Source organism: Semicossyphus pulcher, unplaced genomic scaffold (assembly GCF_022749685.1).
Source record: "Semicossyphus pulcher isolate SPU_LCO1_2020_fin unplaced genomic scaffold, fSemPul1.0.p SCAF_9, whole genome shotgun sequence".
In the NCBI taxonomy this organism is placed as follows: Eukaryota; Metazoa; Chordata; class Actinopteri; order Labriformes; family Labridae; genus Semicossyphus; species Semicossyphus pulcher.
Genome location: NW_027211770.1, coordinates 11,363,583 through 11,381,241, shown reverse-complemented (window position 1 = coordinate 11,381,241; position 17,659 = coordinate 11,363,583). Strand labels below are relative to the sequence as shown.

General features: G+C 41.1%; 1 protein-coding gene across 3 annotated transcripts in view; it reads right to left on the bottom strand.

Moving 5' to 3' along the window:
• Positions 1-17,659, bottom strand: part of LOC138583571 (CUB and sushi domain-containing protein 3-like) — a 231,744-nt gene that overhangs the window by 87,162 nt on the left and 126,923 nt on the right. For 2 of the 3 annotated variants that reach the window (XM_069655437.1, XM_069655438.1), the window contains exons 32-37: positions 15,391-15,504; positions 14,675-14,770; positions 14,093-14,296; positions 5,911-6,035; positions 5,656-5,752; positions 4,221-4,325 (exon numbers count right to left, since the gene is read on the bottom strand). In XM_069655437.1, the coding sequence (XP_069511538.1) occupies positions 4,221-4,325; positions 5,656-5,752; positions 5,911-6,035; positions 14,093-14,296; positions 14,675-14,770; positions 15,391-15,504 (741 nt within the window). The remainder of the gene's footprint in view (positions 1-4,220; positions 4,326-5,655; positions 5,753-5,910; positions 6,036-14,092; positions 14,297-14,674; positions 14,771-15,390; positions 15,505-17,659) is intronic. The other variant, XM_069655439.1, reaches the window with a different exon arrangement.

Below are 17,659 nucleotides of genomic sequence, written 5' to 3'. Positions count from 1 at the left end.
TCTTTGAAGCTGGGAAGTTTGGTTATATGTAAATTTAAGTATAACTTTGACAAAACAAGAGATATTTAAGTGAGTGCAGTTTATGAAAGCAGTGTTTGCAGCCATCAGTAAAAGGCTGCCATGAGGAAAGTTTGACAAAAGTATGATGAAGGTATAAATCAAACACTTTTATGAAATGATCAGTCTTAAAAGCACATTGATGTCAACAGCTGTCCGAAGAATGATGATGCTGACTGCTTGTGTTTTTTAAGCAGAAATTAATCAATAAAACTGGCATTTGTCTATCATCAAGTCAAACAGCATACTAGAATTAAACTTAGCATCTTAACATCTTAGTCACTGGGCCTCCAACAACACACTTTGCTGGTCTGCGTGTATTGAAGCCGGAGTTTATCCGTCATGTCAAAGAGTCAAAGTTAGAGTCCAGTTCGCACAGCCAGGGGCAGCGAGCCAAATCTCGACTGGGCACAAACAGACCTTTGCGCTCTGGTCAGGTTAAATGTGATGCTGACTAACAGACGGAACTGATTCCCGTTGAGCTCCAGATGGGTTCAAGTCAAACTGTCAGAATACACATTTTGGCAAGGACTGCTGTCGCCCTGCTGTGAGAAGGTCGACACCCATTGTTACCGAGTGCTGAGCAACGTCTGGAGGGAGTCCCGTCCTTATCAAACATGCCTCATATTTAACAGGGTGCCTTGCTGGTCGTATCTATTTAAGTCTGGTACTTTGTATCTAAGTGTAGCAGAGAGTTTTATCTATTCCAGTTTTAATTTGTTTGTGCATTTCCATAAATGTAATTATTTCCATAATTATAGAAAACATTCATTCAAGTGTTTTAAATTCAAGAAGTAGCATGAGGTTGGTGGGAAAAAATATACCAAGATAATGAAAGCTACTTAGCAGATGCAGAAGCAAAACATGCAGGTCAGACAGTGGAGAATACTTTACTGAGTGGAAATGAGGTCTCTGTGTAAGGATGCATACAAATACACCACTTAACTAAAGGTTCAAGTTTACACAGCAGAGTGCTGTGGTTTTACTCTTTCAGCAGCATCTGCAGGAGAGTATGTTGTACAAAGATCAACGTTATCTCTTTATTTATCATCACAATATAATATTTTTGTATCTACTTTGAGGGCACCTACAGTTTGATTTCTAAAGAAAGGGATAAATGTTATGTTTTGTTTATATTGTTTCTATGATGATGTATCAATCACACGTCTTATCAAAGTGTTGTACGTAACGGAACCTGCCCTGAACCAGTGTTTTGAAAGATTTATGTTACACAGTGTTGCATCAGAAAAATAATTACGGTGCACACACGATTGATCCTCTTCATAATTATGTGCAACACATTCTGTGAAGCAGACGCTGCAGATGGAGCGCAAATATCATCCTGTTGTTAAAGCTGCTGTGAGGAACTTTCTGTTTGTGTTGATTTTGGCGCCCCCTGCGGACAAAGCCGTACCTCTTATCTCTTTGCGGGTTTTGTCCTGTACATGCTTAATTTCATCCAGCTTCCTTTCAACAGTCATAAAAAAAGGAAGCTTTAAATCACTTAAAATTTTTGCCCTGGAAAATGTAGACAAAGGCAGCGTGCAGTTACTCGCTTCGTCTGACACCTTCCCCCAACAAGCAGTTTCAGGCATTTAAAATAACAATACAATAACAACAATTTAAGTGTCAGGGGCTTTAAAGCTCCTTTGAGGCGTTTTTCGCTGGTTATGAAACAGACTGAAATTAATTTTGATGACTCCATATGACCTACAGAAACGAACCAGACCATCAGCGACGAGTTTCATTATAGTTATTTTTAATGCCTGAATTTGCTGGCTGGTGGTAGGTGTCAGACGAAGCAATTAACTGCACGCTGCCTTTGTTTACATTTTCCAGGGCAAAAATTTAAAGTGAGTGACACATATGACTGTTAAAGAAAGCAGGATAAGATTATTTGTTAAAAACCACAGGAGCTTTAATGATAAGTAAATACAGGTACTGACCAGGTGATTTCTGCTCTTAGACTTTAATGATAAATCAAGGTTTAGCCATATTTATATAAGAATAATTTACTTTAACAGTGCAGAAATGCAGGTTCTTATACAATCTATAGTATGCTTAGCATGTATATTTTACCATATTGCAGAACCCTTATGCTCTTAGAGTGGTGAGACTGACAGATCTAAGGGCTGATTCAGCAGATACATTTCTTTGTCCAGAATTGATTCATCTTGTAGTGAGCTTTACTCCATGCAGCCCATGTGGAAATAACATAGGTCTCAACAGACTGCAGCCACAGAAGCTTTGTGTGGGACTTTATTTGGGATGCAAGGCACCATATTGCCTGTGAGAACGCGCTAATATTGTTTTCAACTATAGCATACTGCCTGCCCTAGGAGAGCTGGTAAAAAAAAACACTTGGCTGTTAAGTTGTTTAAGTGGTTGGTTGTATACAGGATTTCTATGAGTGGTCTCAACAGACTGCAACAATCACCCAAAGGAAGCATTTAAAACAGATGGTTGACTGGCTGGGTTTGTGCCAATCCCTCGTGCCTTTTTCTGCCCACTGTACAGAGCATTAATTTGAAGCTAAAAACCGGAGTGTGTGAAAAATAAATGGGTGGTTCAAGCTAACCGCAGGCAGGATATAAGATACAAAGCTAGAGGACCGAAAAGAGGAGCGCTGTAATTTGACCAACTATACCAGAAAATGATCTCTGCTGTAAGAAGTCGACTAGAACTTCAGTAAATGGAAAACAACAGACATCAAAACCCACACTTAATGAGCAGTTTCATGTCATGATCACACATGCACAAATGTTTGCCAATAGGCAGACAGTAGAACCGTATGCTAGCTGACAAATACAGTATGAGTAGCAAGACAAACAGTAGGAAGTATTTTGAATGGAGTCTGGTTTACAAAAAGCCTCAGTGAATGCATGTTACCAAGGCAGCAGTGGCAAAGTGTAAGACAGACATAGAGGAAAATCTGTGAGACATGGCACTGAAGTGATTCTCAGCAGTAGGTCGGGGTGGAGAGGGAGGGGGATGGTTGGTGCAGAAAGGAAAGAGCCCACAGAGAGACACTGCTACGGAGTGGTTCCAAGCAAAAGGAGGGTGCTGCGGAAACTAAACACTGACTGTGAGAGACATGACTGTGAAGTTGTTCTCAACAGTGGTATGATGCCCGCGGACTGACACGACTGACAGCGAGGACAGATTCAGTGACAGCAATGTTTATTCGTGCCTCTTTTGTTTTGCCACTCATTTGCGCGACTGATTTTCCTCAAAAACACTTTTGTTACTTTGTGTTTTTGGATTGCAAAGCTGAATACGTTAGCACAGCCTTTCATTCCATGCACACCCTCCCATTTTATCGTATCCTAACATTATGGAGTTAATTCCTTCTCCCCTCCTACCGTCCCCGGGTTGCATTTTTATCACTGCCATTGATGTACTTCTCTGAAATAAGTGACACGGGTCTCCCAGAGCCACAATGGAAGAAAATTGCTTTGTGTGGGTGAGAAAGCAACAAACTAGCATAAAAGCAAATGTGAGGAGGAGGTAGAGAAAGTACCATCTTAGAATCAATCTAACCTTAGAGAGACAAAAAAAAGAGGAAGAGGAAAATTACCTTGACATTAAGAGAGACAAAGGGAAAGTGCCTGAGATGTAAATAACAGTGGTGCAATTGGTCACGAAGGACTGTATTGAAATACCTGCAGAAGAGCTCCAAATACATCACCTGCAGATCAGCACCCCTATTTATATTTACACAGTTTTTGAATGGGAGGACTTAGTAAATCAGTCGCTCCGCCGGGGAACAACTGCACTCCTTAAATTTTAGTGCAAGGTAAATGTTTAGCATGAAAATATGCCCCTTAGTGGATAGCCCGCTGAGAGATGAGCACATTTAGTAACTTAATGGAGAAGGATGTGGGTCCAGTGACTTGAGGCAATGGGAGGACTTCAAAAACAACACCATTGGGGAATACCATCCCAGAATGCCAGACATGCAGATACAAAGACTGACATTTAAGAGCTACAGAGGAAGAAAAAATGACTCAATTCCTTTTACTCCTTCTTTCTATGTCAACCTGTGACACCCAGAAAACAGTTCCCTGTTATGTTTTAAACTCCTGTGCAGCAGCTGAAAGCTGGTCGCAGATGGACACACAGAAAAAGTGACATGCAGCTTGACAAGCCGTCTCTCCTCATACCTGTGTACTCAAGGTGAAAGCCAGCGGCAGAAACACTGATGTCAGACTGGAAGGTCAAGAACAAGTTGTTGGACGTGCTGTTCAGCAGTTGAGGAATTGTTGTACCTGTGTTATACAAAACAGAGAAAGATGTTGAAACCCTGTTTAGTCCATAGTCTGGATTTAAGACAACTAAAAACACATGGACAGGTATGGCATGTGAACAGTTACATGCAATATACTGTAGATGACTATGGACTTTTCACTGTGGCCCTTGCACCTCAATGACCTTGCTAAATGAGAAGTGCTGATTATGTACTCAGTGAAATTAGAGTGCAATACTAACACACAAAGAGCCTCACATTATCTCAAACAAAAGAAATACAAAACAAACCTAGAGCAGAGTCTATTTTTAAAACGAGAAACGACAGGTAGTATTCTGTGACGCCCCTGGTCAAAAGTCATGCTGCATTTAATTTGCAGTTGATGAAAGGCTTTTTGGAACGACTAGAAAACAAACAAATCAGCAGCCAAATCTCATAACTGCTAATTAGAGAGTAACAACATTCGGAAAATGAATTCTGTGTACCAAAGTCTCAATGTTTACAATGATCATTTAATTACTTGGATCACCTATGCAGCCTCAGCTATACATTTTGAGGAGTAAATCATGTTCAACTGTCCTCCTATGGACCTGCAATCAGAGAAGTCAGAGCCTCAAAATGAAACCATTGAAAGAGGAGCATGGTCTATAATTTGCACTGTAGATTATTCTGTATGTGTAGCAACACTGAGGAGCCTGAGATCATTTTGCTCTATTCCAGGCGTATGTCTTCTGCAATTTGCATGGAGACTTTTATATGTATTCATAATCACCTTCATCAGCTTAGCCCGGAATAAAATTGATTGCTATCCATTTAAAATGCCTTAGCCTTCTCACACCGCACGCTGCCCTACACCATGTCAGGCGTAATTTGGAGCTATTAAAATATGTAGAACGTTTTTTCCAAAATGAGATATCCACCACTTGAGAAATTTGACACATAGTCTCATAAAAATGATAGCCGATACCGAGGCAGACGTCATTAAGCTGCACCATTCTCTCTTGCTCGTGCTGGGATTCAGTATCTAAAATGATGCGATGGCCTCTTTCTGGTAGGTTACCATGAGACAAAAGCACCATTTTCATTAGCAGGAAGCCTAAGGCAACAGTACAACTGTAAAATTTCAGCCTGCAACAGGAGTGACTTTAATGAAGAGACGGGAATATTTTGTAAAGGAGGGGGGATACTTTTTCTTCTTTGACTTCTTTAACTAGTTTTTCGACAGCTATCTCAAAGGACATGCCAAATGTCATCAGCTCCATCACCCCATCTGTCTGCTGCTGGGGCACTGTGATGTCTGATTGAAATTCAAGAGGGAGCTGACAACTAAAATTTAGCTGTATCACTTTTACCTGAGTAGCTACCGAGCCTTGGAGAATTGCCATCAACGCCGTCAAAAAAATCCAACGAGTCCCAGTTGTGCTCCGTGGCGAAGGTCACAACTTGAATCTGAAAGACAAAAATATCTAGAAACTGTGCAAGATACACAAAGAGACACAAAAGAAATCCACTAATGAAGTAAGATAACTAGCAGTGAAGTAATTAGACCATGCTAAAAAAATCCTTTAATCTTTTGTCATGCACTACTAAGATCTGTTTTCTCTCACTTGGATGCCAGCTCCCTCGGGGACAGAGATCTTCCAGGCACAATTCAGGTAGTTTGCATACGGCTCGGGGTATCCGGGAGAGAGGATAGTGCCTTTACGGTCAGTTAACACCCCACCGCAGGGAACTAGAAAAAGGACAACAGATGAAGAAAGACAGATAAAGAGAGAGAGAGTGGGTCATGACAAAGTGCTGACTCAGATGTGAAGTCTACACAAACACCTGCCGAGCAGGCGGGCAGGGATCACAGTGAAAAAAGTTAGTATCAAGATTTAAAGGGCAAGTTCACTGATTTTGAACCTCAGTCCTATCATGCTATTATGGGGAGCTAGCTAAAAAAATGCAATTTCGCTCTGTGTCTTTGGAGGACACTATCTGCTTCTGTAATAGGAACTAGAAAACCTCCACCAGAGTACATAAAAAACGTCATCTGGCAGAGGCCAGGGAGCTTTCTAAATTACACATCCTCACTCTAGGACGCCCGCCTCTGATGTCATGTCTCGTTCAAAATCGTCAGGTTTGAAATGTAGACTGCAGACCTGAAGACTTTTTAGACGATCCACCGGTATATTCTCGTCGTATTTCGGATTCTGTACCGCTCTGAGCCGTTGCCTGCAGCGAAATGGTAGTATTTCACTCCAGCGTCTCTCGCTGGGCCGTTCCTTTCAGAGGGAGGGGAGCAATGCATGCTGGGTGTTGTAGGAATGTAGAATGGGCGAAACCACAAGCTGTTTGTACAACTTTCTCCACAGCTATGGCGTCAATTTCAAATATTATTGCGTCTATCGACTACAGAGAACACCAGCTTTGACTGACAGCGGCTTTTTACAGGGGCGAACTGCTCCTTTAAAAGCATCATTCCATCTAATGAGGACTTATAAGATGAATTTTAAATGTGCATGTGTAAAAGCCTTTAATTTGAAGTGATAATGCCATCCATGACAAATATATGTTGTACATACTGTATATAATGTAACCAGAGCATGCATCCACGTCCACGCTTTATCATTGTCATTTTATACTCAGTGGAGTTTTGCATGGCAGCACACAGTCGGCTCTGAAACATTGTTCAACCCTGACGTGTAATTTTATCTCTCGCTGGCCGCACAAATGACATCTTTCAGTTGTAAATGTTATTTCTCTCTAAGCACACCTTGTTTCTACCAGCGCCGCAAGCAACATATTTATCAGGCCTCTAAGCTCTCGGATGAATGCTGAATAGGAGTCACCGGCCAAGATGTGCTGTCATTGTCAGGCACTGTGATATATTTGAGCACGGGTAAAAATCAAAATAAAAAAAGGGCAATAACAGCTACAATTTCTTTATTGCTTTTCAGACGGCTGCCAAATTGCTCTGTACGCGGCCGCTCAGTCTACACAGTGTTTGGCTCCACTTTTTTGTCTATTAAGGATTGTGGTAACCCAGCCTTGACCAGTATCCTCTGGATTATTACACACAACAAAACAAATAACTAATGCATTTCCTTCTTATTAAAACATAAACATGCTGGCTAATACAGAAACAAATTATGACCTGCTAGGCTGATTAGGTTTTCCTCAGCACAGTCTTTTTCACTATTACAGTCAGAGAAGTTAAACCCAAATGTGTGTTTGCTTTTTAATTGTTGCACTGCTCTGTTTACATCAACAGCTGGAATGTGTTTGGCAGACATCTGTTCAGCCATCATGTATTTGAATGGCGACGTTGCATGTAGCTTACGAAAAAGAATTAAGCACAGGGACTAGGATGCAGCAATTATTGCTTTTGTCCCCTCACTCTCGATGCAGAAACAAGTGTTCTTTAGATTGAACTGCTGATTGGCGAAACAAAGGACCTCCTATCTTCTTATACATCCAATCAAGTAATTGCTTCATCAGTGCTCTGATATTCAAGGTTGCCTAGTCTTTGTATGTTACAGTTTGTCTATAGGACCATGAGCAGAGCTGTCACTCAAGACGGAGTGAGTGGAACAATGTGTTCTCACAATGAAGATCCAGATGCTATTTGTCTAGGACAAGGGTTTGCCCGCAGCAGGTCAATGACAATCAGTGCTTTCAATATCCATCAGCCACTGGGGAGTTCAAAGTGAAAGACAAGGGGAACGCAGAAGAAGAACAAAATATGCTACTTATTCAGGAGAAAAGAGTGGTGGGAAAGAAACACATTTTCTTCCAGCTATCCGCTTACCACAATTTCAAACTCATCAATATCATACAGGTGAAATCTACCCTCCTACACATGATCGGACAATCGCACCAAAGTGACTACTCTGTTCATGCACTGAGTGACACATTAGAGAAAACGACGTCTATACTGTACCTCAGAGGTTTAACACAATGGAGCAATCACACTTTCCTATAACCACGGCTACATGGATGTCATCTACAGCTATGGCATGCCACATGCAGAGTACGCATTCAATCGACTAACTCCTGCTCACGCTTTTCAAGGGGAATAATGATGGCGAGTGCCTGAGTACTGTAGTAGGAACATCATCTGACATAGCATACTATACGTTTAGTGGTAAGTGGCAGAATGAACATACTTTGATTGTCAGTAACATTGTATTATTGATGGTAAATGGTTGGCTATGCCACTGGGAGCAATTTGGGGTTCAGTGTCTTGCCCAAGGACACTTCGACATGTAGACTGAGGGAGCTGGGGATCGAACCTCCGACCTCCGGCTCTCCAAAACCTCTTATATTGAGATTTTAGTAAAGAATATAAAAGTATACGGTATAAAAATAATTATGTTTTACATCCTCAGATCTTTATTAGTTCCAACCTTCAATGGTGAAACTAAAGTGTGAGGAATAATTCAGCTATTTTAAGACAAACAAAAATAGGCCTGCTCTGTTCTGGTTTATAGAACTTTAATTCTTCCCGCATGTGACTGCAATCTTGACAACAAGCAACAGCCCCGCTCACTCCAGGGAGAGTACCCAGTATTTCAGCATAATTTAACAGCTCCTTTGAGTCCCCTGAGCTGTCAGTTAATGTAATTGGTCGAGCAAGATTAGAAATCATGACACTCATAAAAGCATGAATGCTCCACACCCATCTCAATCAGTGGCAGGCTCATATGTCAGAGTTACCGCAGGTAGACAAGCGTGTGGGACGACGCACATTATGAGACACCATTTAGCACCATCTGATACGGGGGGGAATTTACAGCAACTTTTAATTAGAAGTGTTTTAATCAAGTTGTCAAAGAACCTATCTGGACGTTATGAATGTAATGTGTGTGTCACATCAGATGCACTAATTAAATGTAATGTGGAAAAGTCAATATTCCTAAATGGCATCTCATATTTGCTTCAATTTAAAAGCCTACATCTCACAAATGTTGTATTGATATTAACTAATGCAGTCAAAAACTGCAGTCTTACAGTCTAATTAGGAATAAATGTGGAGAAATATATCTGCTCTCATTCGCAGGGTTTTTTGGACTGACCGATATTAGCCAGTTGGTTAAAGTCATTATGGATGATAGGGCAGAGTGAGCAAAATACAGCATAATGGCAAAAGCAATTCATAAAAAAAACAAATTGCTTTTTATTTATGGTCTTGGTGTTTTGGAGGGATGGCTGCTGGCATTCTTCTTTTACAATTTGAATTAAATGTGTTGTTGTCATAGTTAAAAAATAATCTGTACTGGCAGAAACGTCCACTTTCATTACAGAAGCTTTAACTCCCAAAAGTAGTATGACCTCAAGAGCAGCTCATCATGCTCCTGATAGGAACTCTGGCCTCGCCTTACCACACAGCCCCAGACTGAGACACTATAATTGGTCTTGGGAGGCTATTTGGAAACAATAATCCAATGTTTAAAAACCAGCTCGGTGCCACACTGTTTACTTGTTGACACCTTGGAAAAAGTGTTTAAGCCAACAGTGAATCAATGGTGTTGGCATACCGAGTATGAATCATTGCAATCTGTGAGCTTATGTAATATCAGGCATGATTTTCTACAATCAGTTTGTGCGTGAGATTCGGCTGCCTAGCTCTGTGTGGGAACAAACCAAACAGAAAATTATTCTCATCTATCTTATTTCACTTTCCTTTGATTTTATCCTGTTTTTCATTTCAACAATCTAACTGTGACATAAACAGGTTTGTAAACAGATTCCGTCATTTACACAAATAAAAAGACAAAAACAGCTTTTTATTAACTATTCTCCGGAAAATTCAACAGAGGCCACTCAGACATTATGCATCCATTCAGGCGAGGATGATTAAATCACAGAAGAACGTTGGGCTAGCAGAACTCAACAGCAAAACACTTAATTCAGCAGCTTTGTATTTGTGAAATCCAAAGCAAAACAAGCGTTGCATGACGAGCCAAGTCAATCACAGCTGAACAAGGAGCTGGAAATGTATCTCCTGAAACACAGGTGCATCACATGAGAGCTGCTTCTGATGCCGTCACATCCCATAAAGAGGGCTTGAGTAATTGAGCATAGTGTTTTTGTTGAAGCTTCCATGAAACTGTATCCATTATTCTGGACGAGTACACTGCTGCTGGGGGAGATGCTGCAGCCAGATTCAATCTCCAGATAACAATCACTGTGTTTAAAATGGGAATGCGCATGCCACCGCTATTCCCTTTCCACTTGGCAGCAAACTTGGATGAACCCTAGCTTGAAATCTCCCGCACTCAACGGCTGGGACTATTTACTGGCTGGCACAGGGCCTGACTTCAATAGATTTCTCTAAATTTCATTTTTAGTTCTTTATCTTCCAGAGGTAGACATGTGGGTGTCTTTGTGAGACAGAGAGCATGTCCTACTGCATGTATCTGTGTTAAAGTGCCAGCGTGTACAGACAAGGCGCTTAAATCTGTTCCTGTGTATTAATTTATGTTGTGTGTACAGGTACATGTGTGTATCTGGATGGTTCTGTGTATGCTAGCCAAAGAACGGTGTAGAGAGAGATGCTGCTCCCTTCAGGGGTTGGTTCACACTTTCCACAGCAGAATGCTGCAGTGGAAAGACTCCAGGATCATGTCCAGTTCCTTGTATTTTTTGTCTTCTCCAAAAAGTTTTTTAGAATCCTGTGTAACTATCGTTTTGACATTTACATTGTTTTATTAGGTCAATGACACCACAGGTGTTTCACGCTTCATATTGTGCAAGAGCTTCTGTCTTCATCCACCAAAGAAGAGGTTGTGTTGTGTTGAAGTTACATCAATCAGACATTACATTATGACCTGCTGCATATTATTGTGTATGTCCCCCTTTTGCCACCAAAACAGCCCTGACCCGTCGAGGCATGGACTCCAGTAGACCTCTGAAGGTGTGCTGAGGTATCTGGCACCAAGACGTTAGCAGCAGATCCTGGTGGGGCCTCTATAGATCGGACTTGTTGTTCAGCACATCCCACAGACGCTCGACTGAGAGATCTGGGGAATTTGGAGGCCAAGTCAACACCTTGTCAACACCTGTTGTCGTGTTCCTCAAACCATTCCTGAAACCATTTCAGTAGTGTGGCAGGGCGCGTTATCCTGCTGAAAGACTCTACCGCCATTTGGGAACACTGTTTCCATGAAGGGGTGAACTTGGTCTGCAACAATGTTCAGGTAGGTGGTACGTGTACAAGTAACATTCACATGAATGACAGGACCCAAGGTTTCCCAGCAGAACATTGCCCAAAGCATCACACTACCTCCGCTGGCTCGCCTTCTCCCCATAGTGCATCCTGGTGCCATGTCTTCCCCAGGCAAGCGAAGCAGACGCAGCCAGCCATCAGCATGATGTAAGAGAGAACGTGATTCATCAGACCAGGCCGCCTTCTTCCATTGTCCCGTGGTCCAGTTCTGATGCTCACGTGTACATTGAAGGCACTTTCAGTGGTGGACAGGGGTCAGCACGGGCACCCTGATCGGTCTGCGACTACGCAGCACCATATGCAACAAACTGTGATGCACTGTGTGTTCTGGCACCTTTCTATGGTATTTGAGCCTCAGTAGCTCTCTGTTGGATAGGAACACATGGGCCAGCCATCGCTTCCCACGCGCATCAGTGACCCTTGGCCACCCATGAACCTGTCGCCTGTTCACAGGTTTTTCTTCGTTGGACCACTTTTGGTCGGTCCCGACCATTGCAGACAGGTTAGGGAACACCCCACAAGAGCTGCAGTTTTGGAGATGCTCTGACCCAGTCGTCTAGTCATCAAAGTTGCTTACATCCTCACGCTTGCCAATTTTTCCTGCTTCAAACACATCAACTTTGAGGACAAAAGATTCACTTGCCGCTTAACATATCCCACCGATCGACAGGTGCCATTGTAACGTGATAGTCAATGTTATTCACTCCACCTGTCAGTGGTCATAATGTAACTGCTGATCAGTGTGCATTTTAAGCTAGAAAAGCTTACTATCACCAAGGTAGTAGCATTTATTCATTTACTTGGTTTTTTCCCCTTTACTGACAACACTTGTCTGCACCCAGTTGGTGAATAAAAAGATTGGTACTTTTTATGAAGCTTTTGTAACATGTGTAACAATACGATTGTTAAAACTACTGTGAGGAACATTTTGTGTCAATCTCGGTGACTCCTATGGACAAAAAGAGGCCTCATATCTCTTTGTGGATTTTGTCCTGTACATGCGTCAGTAGTATTCTGTAATAAAAAAACCCTCCTGCTGCCTTTTAACTGTCAAACGTACCACTCACTGTGAATCTTCTCCGTGGATATTATAAATAAAGGCACTTATGGTTCACACGCTGTTAATAACCTTGTCTGACACTAACCTGGTGACAGCTTTTATAGGCATTAAAAACAACTGTATAGAAATAATCAATCGTCTGGCTGATGGTCTTGTTGGCTTTTGAAGGTCATATAGAGGAGGACTTGTTAGCACTCAGTTGCTTATTCATACATCTAGCAGTGAGTAAGCAAATCTATTTTTCATTAGGAGTCATGATTCTGGCAATCTGATGAATGTAAGTAAAGCCTTTACTCTCCTTTAGATTTGTTTTTGGTCCTGAGGAGTCTTTCTCTGTGGAAGCTAATTTCTCCACTATGTTCAACAACTGCATTAGTTGTGTGTTTTTTAATCAGTAGTTTGTATTTTTGTTTATAGCTGCTTTAACATTGTAGGTAGATACCATAGACTGTATAAGACGACATGACAGCGCCCTAAAAGTGAAGCCAAAACATCTCTATCGCCCCCTGCTGACTGGCTGCAGTGTAGGTCATAAAGCCCGCCTCCTCCATGTTAACAGATGGGACATTAGGCAAACTATAAAATCAAAATAGACGCCAAATAAATGTTTCTCCAACATGGTTTCTGTCATTATAGTTAGTTCTTATCATGCTGATTTACGTCCAAGTGTTCATTTTTCTGACCAATTTAGTTTTAATTAGTAATTTGATGCTATAAAAAGGATGATTGACAGCTCTGTTGACCAATACGGCAGATGGAGATGCGATCTATATAAACAGTCATTGGTATATACCATGAAATGCTCATCTTCACAAAGCTTGGCTTTACTGCAGGTTATTGTATCATACATGTAAACTCTTGTTAGATTGTGGGACTTAACTAATGAACTGCACAATATTATACAGCATTATGCTTCCGTCATAATGGATCTTTTCCTGTCACATCACCAGATACACAATTACTTTTTTATCTATTATAATGTTCCAAAACATGCATAAATAATCCTGGTGTTTCGGGTGTTCAAGTGAGTCCACCTCCATGTGAAACTGGGAAGACACTGTATTAGTATCACCTTCTACTGCAGGTCTGTTGCATTGAATTGCATTAGATAATAGACATTAAACAGAGCATTTGTATTACATATGAGATATGGGCTACATAGAAAAGGTTTCCCAAAGTGCAGGTTGCTGTTAGACATATTTTACTTTGCACTGCTATTTATTTTTCATTAATCTTGCGCGGCACAGGGACCTGAAATCCCTCGTCTGGGTAGAAAATTTATGTGACACTTTGTTTTTCTATTTGTCCTTGCCTCTTTCTTCCCGTCTGAACTATCAAGACCAGAAATAGGCGGATGCTTTGAAACGGGTGACAGACATTTAGATAAGTAATGACTTAGAAAAACAGACACCCATCATTTTTGTGCACCTGCTCCATCTCTTTGGGTTTACGCGGATATGTGTGTTGGGAGGTGCGAGTGGGAGAGAGGTGAGGGTTGGGGAATGAGGACACTTACCGACACATGTGGGCACAGTGCCGTTCCACTGGGCCAGGGCATTGGGCACGGCCTCACACCTGATGGCGTTGGAGCCGTGCAGAGTGTAGCCTGGATTGCATTCAAACAGTACGACCATACTGGTGCCAAAGTCGTTCCCTATCCTCTTCCCAAAGCGGGGCTCAGGGACCGAGCTACACTGAGTGGCGCTTGTCCTGGGGACAGCTGGGGATAAGAAGGGAGGAAACGAGCGTGAGAGGAAGAAAGACAATGACAAAGAGCGGTTGTGGGCAGGGTAGGCAGAGAGACAACAGGGAGAAAGAGAGATGGCAAGACAAAGGAGGCAGAGAGAAATGGTAAAGCCCTTGTGAATCTCCTCGCACGTCATTAGTCACTCTCGTCTGCTGTGCCAGGATAGGCTGTTTGACTCCACATCCTCCTGCTCTGTTCAGTCGTGCCCAGCCACAACCATTGGCAATCTGGTGAACAGCCCTTTATGTGATGAGTGAAGGGCTTTTTTTCAAAAGCAAACAAGTTCACGCAATGAACCAAATTAGTTTAAACAGAGATTTTTGAAAAGTATCAGAAAAAGCGTTATCTTACCTTGGTAAACAAAATGAAATCCTTTGGCTGTTTCTGTTCCATTGGTGGTAAACTTGAGGGTTATCTTGTTTCCTGAACTCAAAGGGAGTGTCTCGCCTGGATTTTAAATCAAAAGGAGACACAGTGAACTCTTTTAGATGGTTTCTGTTCACACAGGTCTGCATATAACATGTAAACAAATCAAAATTGATGGATAAATAAACACGCTCTGCAAAACGCTGTAACCAGTAAATTACTCTGGACAAAGTAGTTTTGTTTTACATGCAGTTGTTTGTTTCTTCAACAGTATATCCTGAAAAAGCAGATCTGATTAATTAGCATGTTTTAAAATGGTGTCACAGTCCAATCAAGAAGTGTGTGAGAACAATTTACAACAGCTGCTTTATTTTCTTTGTTCTAATTGGGATCTCGGGAGTTTGTTCAATTGTAATCATAATGTATTATGTATCATCATTATGTTTCATTATATCATCATTACAGATATGTGAGAAGGGGGAAAAAAACTTCTACCTTGGCAGGAAACAGCAACCTGGATTTTAGCTTTTTAATTTGTCAGGGAGAAATAGTTGTTTGATTTGAATCGAACTGAGAGATGGATGAGCCGTCTCTGCCCGTGGTGTAAAACGCTGCGCCTGTCAGAAGTACTCGTGCCTTTGAGCTAGCAGCATAAATAAAATAAGACACTACACTGAATGCTTCCAGAGTTATTTATTCACCTGAGTGTGATCCGTATATGGAGGAGAGAAGGGCCGAATCAGTGGAGGACCCGTCGTAGATCTCGACAACATCGGTGGTCAAAGTCTGGAACACCACGAACTGACCAAAGAGCACTGCAAAGACAGAAACACACAGGTACTTCAGAGTAGGATTTTGTGGCTCTCTAAAATCTCAACATTAAGTCCATTCACTGGGGTTTTATTGTCTCTGGGAGGCAATTACCAGGTAAGCAAGTAAGACTTCTAATTATAATATCCTTTTAGTCTTTAAAAGTCTGTCTGCGTCTCTGGCAAAGCTAACACCTTGAACCTGTAACACGGAGGTTAATGTTGCTTTGACTGGAACCCTCCATTCTTCTGGAGGCGTCATGTATCTATTCTAATTTGCATGCGTCTCTCCACAAATGGAAACCTTTTACAACTTTCTACTCAACCAATTAGTCACAACATACAGTACCTATTAAAAAAAACTTTAATGTTACTTTAATGGACTAAATCTCTCTTGTCTCTTTGAAGAGGTCTGAGATGACTGAGTCACTTAAAAGCCCTGCTGACGTATGATGGTGCCACACTTGCTCACTCAGGGACCCTGGGTGGACGGTGTGGGAGAAAGCGTGTAGAGGAGCAGCTTGTCCTGACTGCACTGAGCCAGCTGATTCTCCGTGCTGAGGGGAGACTTTTCACCATCACGACTTACACTTTTTGTATTTTGTGATCCACAGCAACTCTTTGACAACTGTTACTATCTGTTATTCAGCCACTGCTGCCATCAGTCAATTATAACATCACTATCTACCTGATACCACCAGAAGACATAGCAAATATCTACATTTTCTTCTATATCATTAAGCTACAAATGTAAACCTGGCACATGCATACCCCGTTGTTTTTCAGTAGTTTCAAATGTCTTCAGGCAAATTAACCAGCAGCAGGATAAACATTTAGCATTTCATTATAGGGATGGGTCATGAATTTCGGATATTCATTAATTAATAGTCATTAATTTATAAAAAATCGAAGAGTTCATCCGAATATTATCTCATCTTAAAAATATTTTATCCATTGTTTTAACCGTTGCCTGGCTGTAATGCCCTAACCCTCCTGCCAGACGGTGGCTGTAGCGCATCTAAAAGCTGTTTGCTAACCGCTATTAAATAACAAGAGAAGAAGAAAGCATGAGCGCTCTGTGCCGGTAAAACGGGTGTTGCACTGTGACATTCAGAACCGGAGAAAAATGAGTTCTGTGTGAAACTCTTTCGGAAAAAGCAACAGAAATGAGGACAGGTGCAAATGTGCAGGTAAAACTACTTCATGATAAGTCTACATCATCTGTGCACAGAATGACTCTGTGTGTACTATATAGGAAAGATGCACAGTTTATTATAATGAGGGCTGCCAAAATAACGCATTCATTTCGATTAATTACAGAAAAATAAGGCGCACTTTATTATATCCCCTGACCTCATACGTAGAGTATTTTTGCCTGAAATGCCCATCCCTATTTCATTAGACAAAAAACAGACTTTCATTTGTCGATTTTAAATTAATCTAAATGTGGCAACAGCATAACTGATGACTAATAATGTTAAACGAAATGTTTGTTCAGGCTGGTTCAAACATAACTCTCAATTAGGCTGGTTTGTTTTAATCATAGTTTAAAAACCCTTATCTTAGGATTTTTTATGAGGACGTTGTTTTTTAATTTCACGCAGATTGTTACCAATTAATTATTAAGAACAAACAATTGCTTAGCCTAGCATTAACAGCTGCAGTAAAAGTTGTGACTCTGGACAGTACCTTTTCATAGTCACTAATTCTTCAAGCACAGCAGTATGTGCTCTCAAACTGCTTCCTTTAAAATGACATTTACTTTACAACTAGTAATTAGGTCCTTCCTGTGTAACACTTTGCTGTGCCATCGCATTTAGCATGTGGAGAGTAACCTGCACGCAAAAGTGTGATAATTAAAGTAAGATCACATTGAGTTGTCCTCTTTTGGAATTAAAGAACTCTCAGTGTAACTTTAAAAGTATTAATTATTGTTATTATTAATTATATAAGGGAAAAGGTTTTTTTTAGGGAAACATAAGCAGTGCACATGTCCTTCCTGAATATTTGTTTCGACAAAAATTCGAGAGGCTAAGGTGCAGGACAAGATACAGTTTATGTTTCTAAGTTAAATTAGAATTATGAAATGACCAATTTGATTGTTTATCTTTGTCTACAGTATTCAGACAGATATCTATGTATGCATATACAAAAACAAATG